At 41.3% G+C, this 19119-nt stretch overlaps 1 protein-coding gene across 3 annotated transcripts in view; it reads right to left on the bottom strand.

Annotated features, from left to right (window-relative positions):
- rab3gap1 (RAB3 GTPase activating protein subunit 1) overlaps positions 1-19119 on the bottom strand; it is a gene marked incomplete at its 5' end in the record, with an annotated part of 89722 nt that overhangs the window by 13469 nt on the left and 57134 nt on the right. For all 3 annotated transcript variants that reach the window (XM_038735141.1, XM_038735143.1, XM_038735142.1), the window contains 5 exon segments: positions 238-340; positions 2089-2204; positions 8990-9093; positions 18375-18471; positions 18718-18945. In XM_038735141.1, the coding sequence (XP_038591069.1) occupies positions 238-340; positions 2089-2204; positions 8990-9093; positions 18375-18471; positions 18718-18945 (648 nt within the window).

Raw genomic sequence — 19119 nt, 5'->3', positions numbered from 1 at the left:
AAGGAGTGTGATTTATAAAGGGAAGGTTACCTGAAGGTGTGTGTGCGCACAGTTTTATAAATCTGAATTTTTTTAGCGTATGCCATTTTCGTTTTTTGTGCGCACATACACTTTTAGTATGGAATGTACGCACGGTTTTATAAATGAGACCCCAGGTCTTTTGACACGGTATGATACACTGGTCTACCATAACCATACAATGAGATAACCACCTCTTGTGATAGTGAGACTGCTTACCCTCTGAGCGTTGACAAACAGCTTGTGGATGATACTGCCAGCTGGACCCTGGCCAGCTCCGATCACCACCACCTCTGGTTCTTCCAGCAGGGAACTCACAAACCTGGAGAAAGACATCAAATATGATTCCAGTGGCACTGGAGCAGTCAGTAAAAATGTCCAGTGACTCTGTGCAACTGCTGTAACGGTGACAATTGAAGCTGGATACTGGGCTACTCCTAGCAGATCAGGTCAGTGAAAGAGATGTGCATATATAGAGCATAGCATTGGTTAAGCACTTAACTCATGATTGCATTAGCTGACTGGCATCAGCGGCATCAAGGTACAAGGTAGTATATTTATTATTATACGTTGTATAACAAAAAGCATGTAGAGGTCTGTAATTTTTATCATAGGTACACTTCAACTGTGAGAGACAGAATCTAAAAAAAAATTCAAAACTCCATAAAATCACATTGTATGATGTTGATTTTTAAATAATTATTTTGCATTTTATTGCATGACATAAGTATTTGATCACCTACCAACCAGTAAGAATTCCGGCTCTCACAGACCTGTTAGTTCTTCTTTCAGAAGCCCTCCTGTTCTCCACTCATTACCTGTATTAACTGCACCTGTTTGAACTCGTTACCTGTATAAAAGACACCTGTCCACACACTCAGTCAAACAGACTCCAACCTCTCCACAACGGCCAAGACCAGAGAGCTGTGTAACGATCAGGGATAAAATTGTAGACCTGCACAAGGCTGGGATGGGCTACAGGACAATAGGCAAGCAGCTTGGTGAGAAGGCAACAATTGTTGGCGCAATTATTAGAAAATGGAAGAAGTTCAAGATGACGGTCAGTCTACCTCGGTCTGGGGCTCCATGCAAGATCTCACCTCATGGTGCATCAATGATCATGAGGAAGATGAGGGATCAGCCCAGAACTACACGGCAGGACCTAGTCAATGACCTGAAGAGAGCTGGGACCACAGTCTCAAAGAAAACCATTAGTAAAACACTAGTACTACACTCAAGGTCCTGGAGTGGCCTAGCCAGTCTCCAGACCTAAACTAAAAAGAAAATCTTTGGAGGGAGCTGAAAGTCTGTATTGCTCAGCGACAGCCCCAAAACTTGAAGGATCTGGAGAAGGTCTGTATGGAGGAGTGGGCCAAAATCCCCGCTGCAGTGTGTGCAAATCTGCTCAAGAACTACAGGAAACGTATGATCTCTGTAACTGCAAACAAAGGTTTCTGTACCAAATATTAAGTTCTGCTTTTCTGATGTATCAAATACTTATGACATGCAATAAAATGCAAATTATTTAAAAATCATACAATGTGATTTTCTGGATTTTTGTTTTAGATTCTGTCTCTCAGTTGAAGTGTACCTATGATAAAAATTAGACCTCTACATGCTTTGTAAGTAGGAAAACCTGCAAAATCAGCAGTGTATCATACTTGTGCTCCCCACTGTATAAAAAATATAGTTATTTATATAAATATATAGCCTACATACATGTATACACCCAGAATATTCTGCAGTACATTTTTTAAATTGTGTTTGGGGTGAACGTAAACGGCAGCAACAAGATGATAATATGGTTTCATCTTCACATTTAAAAAAAGCAGTCAAAGCTTTGCGGCTCAGCTGATTAGTAACATCCATCATTTTCACACAAGCCAAATTGTCTAACCATCCATCGTCAACCGCTTATCCTGCGTACAGGGTCGCAGGGGGCTGGAGCCAATCCTGGCTGAATATTTATTTTTTAAAACAGACACACAGACGCTTACTGTTTTATTTATTTTAATTTAAATTTTTTGCACACACACACATTGAATTGGTGCTCAAATGAGTGTAACTTACTTCTTTAGCTCTTCTGTGTCCTCTCCTTTCTCACCCTCACAAATGGCAAACTTGGCCTTTAGCGAGCGAGCTCGGGTGATGACTGTCTCCATGGCTATCAACTGGTGAATAAAATCCTACAGATTGAGAAAGGTCAGACATACATGCTGTCAGAACAGGAGCTGAAAGAACTTCACATGAAGTATGCTTTAACTCCATCACATTAACATGTATAGTGCAGTCCGTACATATCAGGATTATTTTAGTTTTTGTTCTCTGTACTTGAGCATGTTGGATTTGTTTTTAATTTGAGGGTGGACAGCTCTTTTTATATCCACAATTTCAGAGAATCAAAATGTAATGGGTAAAAACTTGTGAAAAACTAAAAAGTGATTAGTAAGTATGCCGTTTTTATGTCCCCAATTTTGTGTTAATGAATCATATGCAAGGTCTTATTTTTCTCTTAAATCAGTCACATTTAAGAGAAACAAGATTCATGAATGAGGGAAGTTGTTTTGTCACGATGTCCTGCACATTGCTGTGCACATGTACTGCCCATTTAAGCCTAGTTTTAAATGCAGAAATTTGATGACGTGTAACTAGCCGTGACAGACTAGCCATTACTGGTTGGCTTTTGTTACCAATGCTCTCTGGACAAAACTCTGGACAGATCAGTCACAGGACAGAGTGTTTCATTAGATCTCATCTTTACAACAAAATGACACCACCCTCATTGGGCGGGATGAGTCGGCCTACAGGTGGGAGACTGATCATCTGGTGACCTAGTGCAGCCAGGACAGTGGTGATGGTCGTGGACTTCAGAAAGAGCCCAGCCCCACCCTCTCCCATTCACCATCATCTCCCAGGACCTCAAGTGGGACTTCACCTCCCTCACCAGGAAGGCCCACCAGAGGATGTACTTCCTGCAGCAGCTGAAGAAGTTCAGCCTGCCAAAGACAATGATGGTGCACTTCTACAGTCCCTGACAAAAGTCTTGTCGCTTGTGTACAAATTGACCTTAAGTGCCGCTGAAATATATTTCTAATCAAGATTTTTTTTTTTACAAGAAATGGCTCATTTTAATCCCAACAGCTTTTGTGTTTCAGTGCAAAACGAAACCATCAAAAAGTATTCTAATATTCACAGCTTGGTAAAGCCCATTGAGTCAATTTTTGCAAAGACATAAGTGTTGTTGCCTTGTCATATGAGCTTCACCTGTGACTAATAATGGATCAATTAGGTCTCAGGTGTGTATAAAAACAACCCCAGTACACTCGACCTTCACGTCAACAGCAACTAGACCTCTGCAAACATGCCTAAGATTCACCCTGACACTAAAGTTTTGATTATCAAGAGGCTGAAGACCAGATCCACTGCTGATGTGGCAGACACCTTCAATGTGTCTCAGCTTCAAGTACAGAGGATAAAAAAAACATCTGAAGACACTGGAGACATTTTTGACAAGCCCAGGTCAGGCAGGCCCCGCAAGACAACTGCTCGAGAGGACCGTTTGTTGCAGCCCATTTTCCACTGCAGCAGAGCTCCACGAGACCTGGTCACCTGAAGTCCCTGTGTCAACCAGAACAGTGTCGGATTCTGTCTCGAAATGGCCTCCATGGTCGAATCAGTGCCCAGAAGCCAGCACTAAACAAAAGACAAATGAAAAACCGTGTGGCATTTGCCAAGGGCCACAGCCTGCTAAAAGGATGGATGCTGGAAAAGTGGAAGAAGGTGGATTTTTCAGATGAATCTTCTGTTGAATTACACCACAGTCGCTGCAAATATTGCAGGAGACCTACTGGAGCCCGCATGGATCCGTGATTCACCCAGAAAACAGTGAAGTTTGGTGGTGGAAAAATCATGGTCTGGGGTTACATCCAGTATGGGGGTGTGCGAGAGATCTGCAGGGTGGAAGGCAACATCAATAGTCTAAAATACCAAGAAATCTTAGCTACCTCTTATATTCCCAACCATAAAAAAGGCCAAATTCTGCAGCAGGATGGTGCTCCATTGCATACTTCCATCTCCACATCAAAGTTCCTCAAGGCGAAGAAGATCAAGATGCTCCAGGATTGGCCAGCCCAGTCACCAGACATGAACATCATTGAGCATATGTGGGGTAGGATGAAAGAGGAAGCATGGAAGACGAAACCAAAGACTATTGATGAACTCTGGGAGGCATGCAAGACTGCTTTCTTTGCTATTCCTGATGACTTCATCAATAAATTGTATGCATCCTTGCCAAACCGCATGGATGCAGTCCTTCAAGCTCATGGAAGTCATACAAGATATTAAATTTGGATCTCACAGCACCACTACTTAATTTGCTGACATATTTTTGTATTTGCATTAAATTTGTTAAATTTCTGTATAGGCGACAAAACTTTTGTCTTGCCAAAATTTGACCTTTCTGTCTTGTTTAAATGATAAATCTTTTTTCAGTGAAACTAATTTATTTCAGTGCATTAAACATCATTTGGGAGGGTTTTAGCTTTTCATATGAGCTATTTCTAACACCAATTGATTAATTAAAACTCAGGTTAATAGCAGGTGTTTCTACAAAATAGATAAGCGACAAGACTTTGTCAGGGACTGTACACCGTCATCATTGAGTCCATCCTCTCCTCCTCCATCACCATCTGGTACGCTGCTGCCACTGCCAGGGACAAGGGCAGCACATCATTTGCTCTGCAGAGAAGGTGATTGGCTGCAACCTTCCATCTCTTCAGAACCTGTACGCTTCCAGAACTCTGAGGTGAGCAGTAAAAGATTGCAGCCGACACCCTGGACACAAACTGTTTCAGACTCTCCCCTCTGGCAGGAGGCTGCGGCCCATCAGGACCAAAACCTCTCGCCACAAAAGCAGCTTCTTCCCGTCTGCAGCTAGCCTCATTAACAAGGCCCGGGCCCCCCACTGACACTCCCCCCTTTCAAATAATACAAATGTCTCTCTACACGTCTAAATTTTACTTAATTTCATATGCTGCACATGTAGAATGTATGAACCTACTCTTTGTTAAGGAAATTATGAATAATATTTTAAATATTATATCATAAGCACTTGTTTGTGGCGCCACCTAAAATTTGTCCGCCCAAGCCTTTTAGGACTCCTTGGGTATAGCTTAATAATTACGCAATTGTAACTAGTGATCAATTAGTTAATAATTGCTTAATTATTTTAAATCAGTTAGTTTAATCACACAGTCAGTCTCAAATCACAGGGTGAATCCCCTGTCCAGTGACCTGGAGCTAAATAGTACACATGCACAGTTCCTGTGATTAAGTGAAGATTCATTACATCTAAAGTGAATACAAAGTGAGGTTAAATACGCACTAAGCTCCAGAATATGCAACTCGGCCGAGTCACGCTCGGACGCGCTACAAGTGCGAGGGCCCGCCCAACGCTGCTTGCAGCTTTAATTTACTTTATTTTTTTGTGTATTTAATTGGATGCTTATTTATTTATTGAGCACTTATTCATTTCTGTATTTATTTCTGACTGTGTCAGGATCGGTCCTCCATAGCGGGGTGGGAGAGTTATCAAGCACGTAAAGTTTGGTTCAGATGTGAGCATGTACACTAAAGTTACAACAACTTCCTGTGTCATGGCGAAGAGTTGATCTTTGACGCCACGCCACGGACACGCCCATTGACGAAAACTCGCAAATAGCACAACTTTTCATCTTCAATGCCTTTAGAAGGCACAGCGGAAATTTGAGGTCGGTCGGACTAAATCCCTAGGAGGAGTTCGTTAAAGTACGAAGTGTGTAAATCATCCAAAATTTGACGTAAAATTCAAAATGGCCGACTTCCTGTTGGGTTTAGGCTATGGCTCCAAGAGACTTTTTTGTGCGCCTGGACAAGATACACGTACCACAGAAAATTCGTGCACGTAGGTGAAACGTGCGGCGGGGGCTGCTTCGTTCTGTGCTTAACTTGTAGAATACGAAATTTTTCACCGGTTCTGACATGTTTGCAAATTTTGGTTAGTTTTCGAGAATGTTTAGGCCATGTCAGTTGAGCCTACTTTGCAGAAAAATATATATATATATATAATCCGAGCAAATTCAATAGGGACCTCGCACGGTCGTGCTCGGGCCCTAAATATAATCTTAGCAAATTCAATAGGGACCTCACACGGTCGTGCTCGGGCCCTAATTAATAGGCTTCAATGTGACTTCAGTTTGGCTATTGTGGAAAGGATATGACTAAGGGAGTAAGATAACGAATGGACGCAAGTTACGTTGATAAGTTAAGTCATGTGACATGCGCGGTGACCTGGAGGGCAAAACAACGGACCAACACCACGACTCCCCTGTAGAGACGCCACAAAAGCAGTCAAATTTTATTTGGATCACCTTTCACTTTAAGAAAAAGAAAGATATGAACACAAACTGCAGGTGTTGGGCATATCCAATCCATATAACGTTACAGCATCCGCTGCCGCATTTCTACCGTTAAAAATCGCCAGGTCCCTGCCACCACTTGGACTGCAGTAATGTTTACTTTTACCTTCCGTTACGGCTGCGCCGTTGCCGGAGATCATATTATAGTCAATGCTCGTGAGTCCACCAGCTGCGGCTGCAGCGTGTCCCAGAAGCAGCTCTTCGCTCCGCAGAGAATAGTGCTGTGTTCCATTTACCTCCCAAGTCGGAGGTCGGAGCTGGGAATGACGTCACACCCGAATTGACTGGCTTTCTTTTTTCCCCAGCAATGTCCAGTTTTGTCCGGTTTTTGTATAAATATGAAGTCATAGTCCGACAGAGCTAACAACGCTAACAACACTGGAACCGGATGTGCACGGAACCTAGCTGCTGAGAACCTCCAGTGAAGATAAATCAATGTTGAAATCCCAAATACTAAAGTAAAAAGCAGTTTACTCCGAGCACAATCCGGCCAGCAGATTTTCAATCCCCCACAAAATGCAGAGTTTGGTTTTGCCTTACTGCTTTGTTGGTTTCCTCTGATGGTATGGTGCCCAGACGGCCCCTCAACTGTTAAAGTTACTTAAGTTAAGTTAAAGTTACTGTCATTTAACTAAAAAGAGTGACAAAACTACTTTATAAGGAAAAGACATTCTTTGTCCATAAAAAGGAATTTGAGGCTGTGCTTTCTCTGGTGTCTGGCACTGTTATCAGTTCTACACATCAGTGTGAATAGGGAGAGGCTGTCTTTGTGTGTGTGTGGGGATAGATGCAGTCAGAGTATGTTTTATGACCATTTCGTGGGGTGGAGAATCAGGACTGAAAGAAAGTTGTATTTTACTTTGATGTTTAAGGTAACCTGCAGGGTGTGGTCGGTTACCATGGTTACTTGACCTTTTGGTCTTCCTGTGGCGTGTCCTTAGTGATACCTTTACGGCCAGAGTGGTCGGATGGTCCCAGAATAAACAGTTTTAAGTCTAGCATGTCTGTTTGATACTGTGCAGGGGTCCTTATCCACATAACCAAACCTGTGTTTTTCCTGTACAGGTCACAAATCTGGACAATGCACATATTTGTTGTGAATTGTTGTTGTTTTATATTTTTCTGTTGTTAATTTACATTATATGTACACAATATTCTCTTCCGTTGCAATGCGTCTGGACAACACAAATTTCACTTGCATTTGTTTATTCCATATTTATATATTTCTACATTTATTTATGTCAACTATATGTTTGTCTACGTGTAGCACCTTATCACCAAAGCAAATTCGTTGTATGTGTAAAACACTACCTACAATAAAGCTCCTTCTGATTCTTAAGATACCTGGTCTGCTCTACAAACTGTTGGCTGGACACACCAGTGTTCAACTGTCCCGTGTTATATAAAGACATCAATGTCTCAACTTGGCTTGATCAACTAATAAAACAAAAGATGTGTATTATGAAAGAGTTGTTGGATTTACATGCAAACATTGCTGTACTTTTGTTGCCTTTTTGTTTGGATTACATTACACTGTAACTTCATACAGTGTATAGCAGATATAACATTACAGTTACAGTACCTCAACGTTGTATAAATAGCATAAACTTTACCATAGACCACTTTAAGTTATTCTATTTTTGTACACACGGTCACCTTATGGAATGAGCTACTAAATCAACACTTTTCAGACACAAAAATGCAGCAAAAACAAAACAGCACTGCCAAGTAACTTATGCTATTTGCTAAATGTAAGAAAATTTGTGTTTTGTTATACCAATGCCCTTGAAATTGTTTGTAGAAATATACTAAATCCACAGATCTGTGACAAAACCAATCTTCTAGCTAATAGATTGGCTAGTGGGCCATGCATAAGTGCTAATGCAATGCAGACTGAAGGCTAAGGCTAGCTACATTTGCTACATTCTGCTAACAGGACAAGTAATGAGCATCCTTTGAGGGTCTTGTTAGTAACACATACATCCCCTCCCCCAAAAAATGGTTTATTCTATAAACAGAAGCTCCAAAGGTCTGAGTTACTGTGAGTCAAGAAACCAGAGGAAGCAGCAGGCAACCAATCAATGCCCATTGATTCTATAAGCCTTTATAATCCTTGAAATCTTATTAACACAGTAATAATTTCCATTATACCACCATGCACTTAGTGAAGGACTTCAATTTAGCAAATAAGAACATAATGACCCGATGGTAAATAAATAATGGCTTAGTATATTTAAAGAGAATCTGACACTTGAATGGGAGTTAGTTGGAGCCAGGATTTGTTGAAACCAGCATCTAGCAGATGTCAGGGGCATTGCACTTTGAGGTACTTCCACATTTCCTTTCTCATCCGGCAGTAGTTGCCGTTTCAACTTTGCCAGTGCATAAAATGTCAGAGCATTTGTGCAAACACAAAAAGTACAATGGTATGAATAAACACAAAGTGAGGGACACGTCTCATATTAGTAAGAATTAGCAGTCTGTGAAGTTCATTTCCAGTTGTGCCTGTCACTGACCTCTAACTTCTTGTAGTCATGGTTGGGGGGGTGCAGCAGCTTGCTAGCTTGACATGTAGCTTGCTGAATGGTCTTTTTGACTGACGGAATGTCTTCATCTGACTCTGTTAAGGAAGAGATCAAGAGGAGACAGAGGAGAGAAAGAGAAAGAAAAAAGATTCTAGTTAGCAAGTGATGGAATAAAGTATGGAGATTGTGGAATGTTCTCCATGTAGCATCCATGTGTTATATCCCACCCTAAAATATTGAACAAAACATGCGCTATATAATTTACTTCCCATACTTTGCCACACACTGTATTTTTTCCCTACCTTAAAATAATTTATCTGCGCCCAAACACGTCCTTATGGGCTAAGGACGTTTGTTATTTATTTTGAAGGCCTGCTCACAAATATTATTATAGTTTCTTTCTTTTTTTACTCCATCCACTTGTATTTTCTTTTTTGCTTTTGTTGTATTAGTAAGAGTGACAGTTATTAATGGTATGCCCACTTAATTATATTTATTTAGACAATCATGGCTGATTCAGGGACACCCTAGAGTGTGAGTAGGCTGTCAACCAACAACATAATTGGAATGTAAAGGGACTAAATAGCCCTATTAAACGTACAGAGTACTTGCCCACAATAAGCATTCTGTTTTCACCCCATGGGACTTTATTTAGGAAAAAATATGCAAAGTATTCAATGGTGAGAGACACATTTTTATCCCGTTTGAATTTGTGCCCTCAATTAAACATATGAAGTCCGTCAATTTAAAAGGAAATTTTGTCAAGAAACACAGTTTGTTGTAAAACCATACAGTAAGATTTAGTTTGGCGGAAACTGCTCTGAACTACATCTCTTGGCTTGCACAATATTGCACCTCTGTCTTCCAGAATGAGGGGAAAAGTATTAAAAGAGGTTAACATTGGGAAAAGCGAATACCTCAGTCCCTCTTCTCCTTTAAGAAGGTCTTGGACAGTTTCAGATACAGTATTTAGTGATCCTCATCACCAAAGCGACTACTGAGTCGCTTTTTGTTTGAAATTTTCAGCCATTACTAGACTGTTGACTTGGCCAAATCTTTGCTGGTACTACTGGGCCTGGAATATCAACAAACTTATTTTTTTGAACACTAAATTGGCACCAGCTGAACAACCCCAGTGGGTTTTGATGGAAACAGCCTCTTCTTGCATTTTACTTTGGTCGGTAGTTTGCTCCCAGTTACCTCTCTCAGTCAAGGTAGTTGCCCACAATCCAATTGTAACCAGCACTTCTTCCTCTTCCTCTGCAAATCAGGAAACAGTTTGGTCTAGCGCCTGTCTTTCGTAACCACCTATTCTTACCTTTTATTGAGTTACATATCTTTTTTGTGTATCTAATAGGTTTGCAAAGTGAAAAAGCCCTAAGTCCACCCCAAAGGGAGTTCCCATCTCCCGCAGAAAACACTGCTTTGAACTGCCTGTATTTGCTTACATCACAGGGATGAAAGCAAAATGCGCGTCATATAACGTTCGCCAAGCGGCTAGTCCGACACGCCTTCGAAAACACTGGTGGAAAAACACTGAGCTGCAGCATACACCTCTCCTCTCCCTATAAACCTGTTCTGGTACAGCCACTAAATAAGATTCTGAACCTGAAAATGAGCATGATACCACCTCTTTAAAATTAACCCAGTATGCTTGGACTCTCTGAGGGCCGTCTGGCACCAGGATTTCAGGATTACTAAGTCAGACGAGCAATGGATAAACATACTAGACCTCGCACACACTTCATCGATTTGCGCCAGGCACAACCTTCTACAATGTTATATAGAAGGTTATTGCATAGGGTCCACTTCACTAATGCAAAGCTTGCTAAGATTTTTCCAGACAGGAGAGATTCATGTACCAGATGTAGACTGCCACCAGCTGACTACATACACATGTTCTGGTCATGTCTACAATTACGTACTGTATATTTTGGTCCACAATATTTGACCATTGTCTGCACATGATTTTGGAGAAGTTGGAGACTGAGCTCCAACGTTGGGACGTTACTGACGTACGTGTCGACTCATTTCCGTTTCCGGTGCTTGTGAGTTGGTACCATGTTGTGCTGCTCTCGCTAAATACCAGTTACATTTGTTAGATTACAGCGGCCAACTGTCCGCTAAACACTTATTCTTACAGTAATTTTGCCTAAGCACTCACAGTTCTTTCCATCTTTTAGTGACGGCTGTTCAATCTCATAGTGGTTCAAAAGTTTTGGTAGCTGACGCTACAGTACTTTAGCTTAGCCGTTAGCGACTTTAGCTTAGCAGCTAGTGATGGCTTCTCCTTCTCTCTCTCCTACTTTCTCCTGCTCAGTGTGTCAGATGTTCAGTTACTCCTCTGCCTCCTTTAGCAGTAATGGTACGTGTAATAAGTGTAGTTTATTTTTAGACATGGAGGTGAGGCTCAGTGATTTAGAAGTCCGGCTCCACACCTTGGTAGATCAGTCTTTAGCTACTGTAGTGTACTGCTAGCGAGTCCCCAGTTGTCGGTGCGGAACAGCCTGAGTTAGCCTGTGGTAGCCGTCCCCCGGCATCTCCTGTGCTGCCAGAAAGGGGTGGCTGCGTGACTGTCCGAAGGAGTAATAGTCGTAAGCATTCAAAGCCCACAGGTCATCACCAACCTGTTCACGTTTCTAACAGATTTTCCCCACTCAGCGACACACCCACTGAGAAACCCACTCTGATCATTGGCAGCTCCATTTTGGGAAACGTGAAGTTAGCGAAGCCAGCAGCCATAGTTAAGTGCATCCCTGGGGCCAGAGCGGGCGACATTGAGTCTTATTTGAAACTGCTGGCTAATGATAAACGTAAATACAGTAAGACTGTTATTCACGTCGGCGGTAATGACTCCCGGCCAATCGGAGGTCACTAAGATTAATGTTGAGTCGGTGTGTACATATGCAAAAACAATGTCGGACACCGTAGTTTTCTCTGGACCCCTGCCAAATCTGACCAGTGATGACATGTATAGCCGCATGTCGTCATTCTGCCGCTAGTTGTTGAGGTGGTGTCCAGCCAACGATGTGGGCTTTGTAGATCATTGGCAGACTTTCTGGGGAAGACCTGGTCTGATCCGGAGAGACGGCATCCATCCCACTTGGGAAGGAGCAGCTCTCATTTCTAGAAATCTGGCCAAGTTTATTAGTGGACCAAATCCATGACAACCCAGAGTTGAGACCAGGAGGCAGAGTCTAACACACTTCTCTGCTCCTCCATTTCAGGAGTTACTTAGTGAAAATCCTATAGTGACGGTATCTGCCCCCCGAGGTAAACAGAAGAGGAATGTTGCATGAAAAACTCATAAAAATTAGTGCAAACTAATAGGAAAATTAAATGTGGACTCTTAAACATCAGATCTCTCTCTTCTAAAGGTGTACTAGTAAATGAACTAATATCAGATTATGATATTGATTTATTTTGTCTTACTGAAACCTGGCTGGGTGATGGAGAATATGTTAGCCTAAATGAATCCACCCCTCCCAGTCATATTAATACTCACATTCCTCGAGGCACAGGCCGAGGAGGTGGAGTTGCAGCTATCTTCGACTCTAGCCTACTAATCAGCTCTAAACCTAAACTAAACTATAACTCATTTGAAAGCCTTGTTCTTAGTCTTTCACACCCAAGTTGGAAATCATTGCAACCAATTCTTTTCATTATAGTGTACCGAACACCAGGCCCGTACTCTGAATTCTTATCTTATATAGGAGCCAGAGCGTTCAGCTATCAAGCTCCTCTCCTGTGGAACCAGGTTCCAGTTTGGGTTCAGGAGGCAGACACCATCTCCACATTTAAGAGTAGGCTTAAGACTTTCCTCTTTGATAAAGCTTATAGTTAGGGCTGGCTCAGGTGGGTCCTGAACCATCCCTTAGTTATGCTGCTATACGCCTAGACTGCCGGGGGATTTCTCATGATACACTGAGCTCCTCTCTCCTCTACTTTCTCTCCCTCTGTATGCAACCTCATCCCATTATTGCATGTTACTAACTCAACTTCTTCCCTTTTCGGTAGTCTTGTGCTTTCTTGTCCCTCTCCTCTCTCCTCCTGTCACTTCCTGCAGGTGTTTCTGGCTCTGGAGCTGTGGAGTCTGGATCTGTGGCTGCGGGTCACCTGCTGTCCCTGTGTTCCTGCTCGACACCCTCTGCTACAACAACCATTGTTACTAGTCCTATTGTTATAATAATCATTAACATTACGATTGTTATAATTAACATTACTATACACATCTATGCCATTTTTCATTTAGTTTATGGCAACATCACCTTTACTGTCTGTACCTCTGTGTGTGTATATTGTGTAGGCTGCCTCCCTCCACTCTCTCTTCTTCCATCCCTCTCTTTTTCCCTCTGTTCCTCTCTCTCTCTCTCTGTTCCTCTCCTGCTCTCTCTCTCTCTTCCTCTCCTGTTCTCTCTCTCTGTTCCTCTCCTGCTCTCTCTCTCTCTCTCACCTTCACCCCCAACCTGTCGAGGCAGATGGCCGCCCACCCTGAGCCATGGTTCTGCTTGAGGTTTCTGCCTCTTAAAAGGAAGTTTTTCCTTGCCTCTGTCACCTAGTGCTTACTCTTGGTGGGAATTGTTGGGCTTCTGTAAATAACATCATAGAGTACGGTCTAGACCTGCTCTTTTATGAAAAGCGCTGTGAGATAACTGTTGTTGTGATTTGGCGCTATATAAATAAAATTGAATTGAATTGAATACTCAGCAGGGTCCTGGTAGTAGGCCTGGACCCAGATCCCCTCACCGCCCTCTTTGGAATTCACTCAACCTCCACAATTTCCAGAGCTGCAAAGCAAATTGTCGCATTTACCTCCTTGCTGGCAAGGAGGCTCATGCTCCTTAAATGGACGCATTCTTCCCACCCACCCTTAATTGATGGATTCATGAGATACTGCAGTGCATCAAGCTTGAGAGAATATGATTCTCGCTAAAGGGCTCCCTTAAGGCATTTCACAAAACATGGAGCCTAAATGCAGTTAACTGATAAATAATTTTAATTTATGTGTTAAATAGTAATTTACATGATTCATTTATGTAGAGGGAATTGAAGGGAATATTTACAGTATTTTCAGGTTGATGCAGTTAATATTTACAGTAATTGTATGCTTAGCTAAATTGTGTGTGTGTGGATAGTTGGTAATATTTGAGGAATAGACTGTTATCGCCTTTTACCTTTAACCACATGCACCTTTAATTGTGGGGGAATAATCTCACGAGATTTTGTGAAGTTACCTTAGTAGACAGTCAGGCAAGCAGAGTGTGGAGCCACACAGTTTTTGACCTTTCTTTCTCTCTCCCTCTCCCCTTTTTTGTCGTTAATAAATCATTTTCATTTTCTGTAATTTCCCTGTGCTCATGTTTTGCTGCTAACCGAGTAAATGGATACATTGTTACAAGTGGTCCTGTGGATTTATTGATGTGGATTTGGATGAAGGGAGTGGATGGGAGTGTCAAGCTAAGGCTTCATTCAGTGGAAACCTACAGCAACCCTTTTAGAATATATTGATCCGTTGGCTATCACCAAAGAAACAAACGACTGAGCTTACACCCCCCCCCCTTTTATTTAAATTTTTTTTTTGCTTTGCTTTTGTTTACTTATTTATTTATTTTTATTTATTTATTTACCTGCTTCCGCTCTCTCTCTTTCCTTATCCCCTCCCTCCATGTGTCTGAATGTGTGAGTGAGCATTTTTGGGCGGGATTCATCCCTCGTTAGGAGGGTCCAGCATTTATGGGGGAAGAGAACAGTTTACTTTGGAGTTTGTCAGATATAATATGAGAACAATTATGACTTCACATTATTGTAACCGTATATGTTTTCCCTGTGCAAAATCAATACAGAAAATGGTATTAAAAAAAACAAACAAAAAAAAACAATCAACCATTACAACAACAAACTGTGCAGGAGAAGATAGATGCCAAAGAAACTGTGAAATAAATAATAAAGAGCGAAGACAACAAAAGTGTGAGAGGCACACCTCTAACCCCTAAACCTTTAACATGCAACAGGCCCTGACTGTACCAATAAGTCATATTTAAGTTGTTATTCTGGTTTTAAAGGAGGGTGGCGTGATGGGCCCAATGTCCCCTATTAGGACCTGTGCTCACAGCCCAGCACCGTGCAGCTCGATTGGCATTTACCAAAGAACTGGGGTGATGATGGCGCAATGGATAAGACATATGCCTTTGGTGTAAGAGACCCGGGTTCAATCCCCACCCATCCACCATTGTGTCCCTGAGCAAGATAGTTGCTCCAGAGGCATGTATGGCAATTGTAAGTCGCTTCGGACAAATGAATGTAAAAAAATAAATAAATAAACACCAGAATTGGCAGGTCTGACGTCAGCGCCAAAATTAAGAGATTATCTATGAAAACAAACAATGTTGTGCTCTAGTAAACTATTTGATCATAATACCATATAGCTATAAATGGTGATGAAACAGCAACAAAAGGCAACAAATTTATTTAATTTTTGTCCAGCAACCCCAAATTAAAGAATAGAAAATAGAATAAATTTATTTCCCTAACAGTTTATTGATGTTGTTTAGTTACTTTTAACTTACACATGTAATATGTTGTATACTTTCTGTGAATATAATCCAATTAATATTTTTTCCATACTGTAAAGACACCTTATTTTGAAAACCAGACATTGTCACGTGTATCCTCGCGCTAAATTCATCAAGTCTGACCCAATTTGATAAATTATGTTGTATGTGGTTCTCGTATCATGTAACATGAAGACTTCACAGCCTCTCTTCAGGTAGGACTCTCATACTGCAACACAGAGAGATACTGACAGGATAAAGTCGTTAACCTGCCTGTCAGCTTGCACTGGGCCGTTTCAGTGGATTTACCAGACTCTCCAGGACACCATCCGCCACTCACGAACATGTCCAGATGATGTTGGGAGTGCATCTTGGAATGTGGGGGTGTTGAATAATTCCTAATTCCTAGATTGTTTGTTAGGTTCTTTTTCTACATTTATACACTTTGTTGGTTTACAATATGTTATAACTACTTAGAAGTGTTTGTAGTGTAGCCACTGGAAGAATGACTGTGCTCTCACACGGTAAAGGTGTTGACCGCTGCTGTTATTCTTTTAGTGTAAAGTTTAACTACTGAGTGTTTAATGAGTGTGTACCAACTCATATTTTATTCTTATACCCTGTGTGTTTATCATATTTTATTCCTATACTCTGTGTATTTATGAACGTGTGCCTTTTCAATGTGCCAACATGAGCAGAACAGCTGTTCAGGCCGCGCAGGCAAAAACCTAGCCAACCGTAACCTACACAATGGAAGCAAGGCACCTGCTGTAAGTCACGTACGCCAGGCCTGAGATCATGGCGAACTGAGGCCAAGAATGAGATCATGACACATTGTGATTTGTGGCGCCTGGTACTGCAAGGTACGGCCAGGTACTGCATGAAACCAAGCTTTGCACTGCCGAAACTAAACTTGTATGAGACACAGCACCCTCATGGTTGGCATTGTTGAATCATGTACTTGTTCATTGAATCATGTTATGCATGTATCAAATGTGTTATTCCTTATTAATTCTTTTAAAAAAAATACAATTGTAAGTGTTTAAGTTTTAATGGTGTCAAACTATGCCTGTATAACTTTAAAAAAAATACGGTGGGACTGAAGTTGAAACATATTGGTGAATTTCTAATCCAGTAATGTAAAAAATATAAAGAGAGATAAATGGTAACAATAATTACATGTAATAATAGCTAAAAAGTGGAAATTGTAACATTAATGAAAGGGTTAATTTGGTAAAACAGTACGAGAAAAAGCCCATTAGATGGCAGTAGAGGATAAGAAATTCACCAAAGGGGAGGAGTGGTCAGCAAACACTATAGGTGGAGTTAAGGTGTAACGCCCACCTGGAAGGAGGAGATAAGGAGGAGTTAAGGTGTAACGCCCACCTGAAGGGAGGAGACAAGGTGGAGCTTAAGGTGAATATAAGGCGATGTTCGCTGACCACCAACTCAGTTCCATCCTGAGACCTGCAGGGATGTTGCTCGGGTTTATGTGTTCTTTATTGGAATAAACTCTTTTGCACCGACTCTTGACCATCTCCAGTGAAGTTTTTGACTACGCAGTTTTTGATTAAAGAAGAAATCTAATAGAGTAATTTTATTGAGTTTATTACGTTGGTTAGGGTAGGGACCAGGTCTTTCATTGGCCCGGCCGGTCCTTATTTCCGACCCGACAGGGGCCATATACACATTTTGAGTTGCTGTGATGTAATATAATATTATAATATAATATAAAAATATCAAGTAATGCAGGTTGGATGAGCCTCAGTTACATTTCTTTACTTTTTCTCTGTGATTTTGAATCCAGCCCTCCGGATTACAAGTGTTCCCTTCATTTTTCTGAGCAGTGTATATTCACCCACATTAACACAAGGCAATCTTGCCCTGCAGGTGCTGAAAAACATACTTTAACTAACATTGTTATCTTAAGAGGGAGAGGCAGTGAAGGTCTCCGAAGCAGGAGCTGCATCTCTGTATCAGGAACCTCTCTTGAAGGAATTTAAGGTAAAGTTCAGGTAGACAGGTATTTTGCATAGCAACAGTTGTAATGATGCATGATCTCAGTCTCTAAATTATTCCAATTAATTGATATAACTATAGGTGGAGGCATTAAATAAGCCCATTTGGGTTTTCTGCCTCTCCCTGCACGTTACATTGTTTGTTGTTTTTTTTCCTGTTATTTCTTTGTAATTTTAACTGTGCAAATAAATGAAAATCTTTTAGGTGTTGGCAAGGGAACAGTGGATAAGACATTCCTTTGGTGTGACAGACCCAGGTTCAATTCCCACTGTTACACATTCCCAAACATATTCCTGAGCGAGACACTTAACTCCTAGTCGCTCCAGAGGTGTGCGACCTCTGACGTATACTCTGGATAAAAGCCTCAGCTAAATGAATAAATGTAAATGTAGCCTATATTTGTTTATAGTTTGAATAAAAAGTCACACTGAAATACCATCTAACGTGTCCAGTTTACATTACAACCTTGGATATATTGACATTTCCACTTGATTATTTTTGATAGTGAAGAAATTGTGTAAGCATGGTAACTACACATGAAAACTGTGAAATTGAAAGGAACTGATGGACAGTCACATGAGTATATACTATGATGCCTTTGGGTTCTGATTTGACTGAGATTGAAAATGTGCCATTATGACCACCTATTGCGTCAATCATGCTCAAAGTTCAATTTAGTCATCCATAAAAACATCTTGCATTTTTTCTTATTATTATGTGTTGGTCTAGTGGTGGTTTGCTAGTACTGACATCCCTTGTTTTACTGGTTGTCATGACACATTTTCAATAAAACAATCTTGATTCACCTTCCTCCTTCAACTTCAGAATAGCAGCATGGAGTATGCAGGGCAGGAGATGGCAGGTCAGGTCTGCAGGTTTCTGTATTGACAAATAGTGCAGAACCTAAAAAGAGTCAAAAACCAGGGTTTAGTTTCCCCTACTGATCTGCCTTCTGTTTGCTCTCTGTCAGTTACATCTGTTATGTCTGCATAGGCTAACATGAATTTCAGCAAGATACTTGATATAGGGCATGCTTTCTTTTTAGGTTTAATTACAGGAGTTAAAGTCATACCCACCCATGGAAGGCTTTTAACTGAACATACGGAATAACCAGAAAAAGTTAAGCCAGTGCCTTTTTATGAAAATTACCTTTTCAGCCTCCTTAGTGTCATCAAACAGTCTTCTTTGGCGGCGTGCAGGTGTAACCCTGGCCGTCTCCCAAGCCTCCACCCACATGTTGCCTGGGATCTTCATCCTGGCACTAAGTTCGCCTTTCACCACTGTGTTACCCCTCTCGTCGACCACCTCCTCCTCCACGTAATCTCTAGGTGAGTACCAGCGCACAAAGTCCGCCAGAACACAGCCTGGGTTGGCTGCCTGTGGAGGGACAGGAAAACTGTTTAATTTCAGTGTGTATTTTTTTTATAAATTTTTTCCCGGCAGGGGACACTTAATCAGAGTAAAATATCAAGTCAATTAAACTTCAGGATACAATCCTTAAGGACCTACAAAGTTTAGATCATCAGTATGCTATTGATCCAAATAAAGATC

The sequence above is a fragment of the Micropterus salmoides genome, unplaced genomic scaffold (genome assembly GCF_014851395.1).
Source record: "Micropterus salmoides isolate LMB-PRFRI ecotype aquatic unplaced genomic scaffold, ASM1485139v1 Ms_hic_scaffold_21, whole genome shotgun sequence".
Taxonomy (NCBI): Eukaryota; Metazoa; Chordata; class Actinopteri; order Centrarchiformes; family Centrarchidae; genus Micropterus; species Micropterus salmoides.
This window is presented reverse-complemented; position numbering and strand designations above follow the sequence as displayed.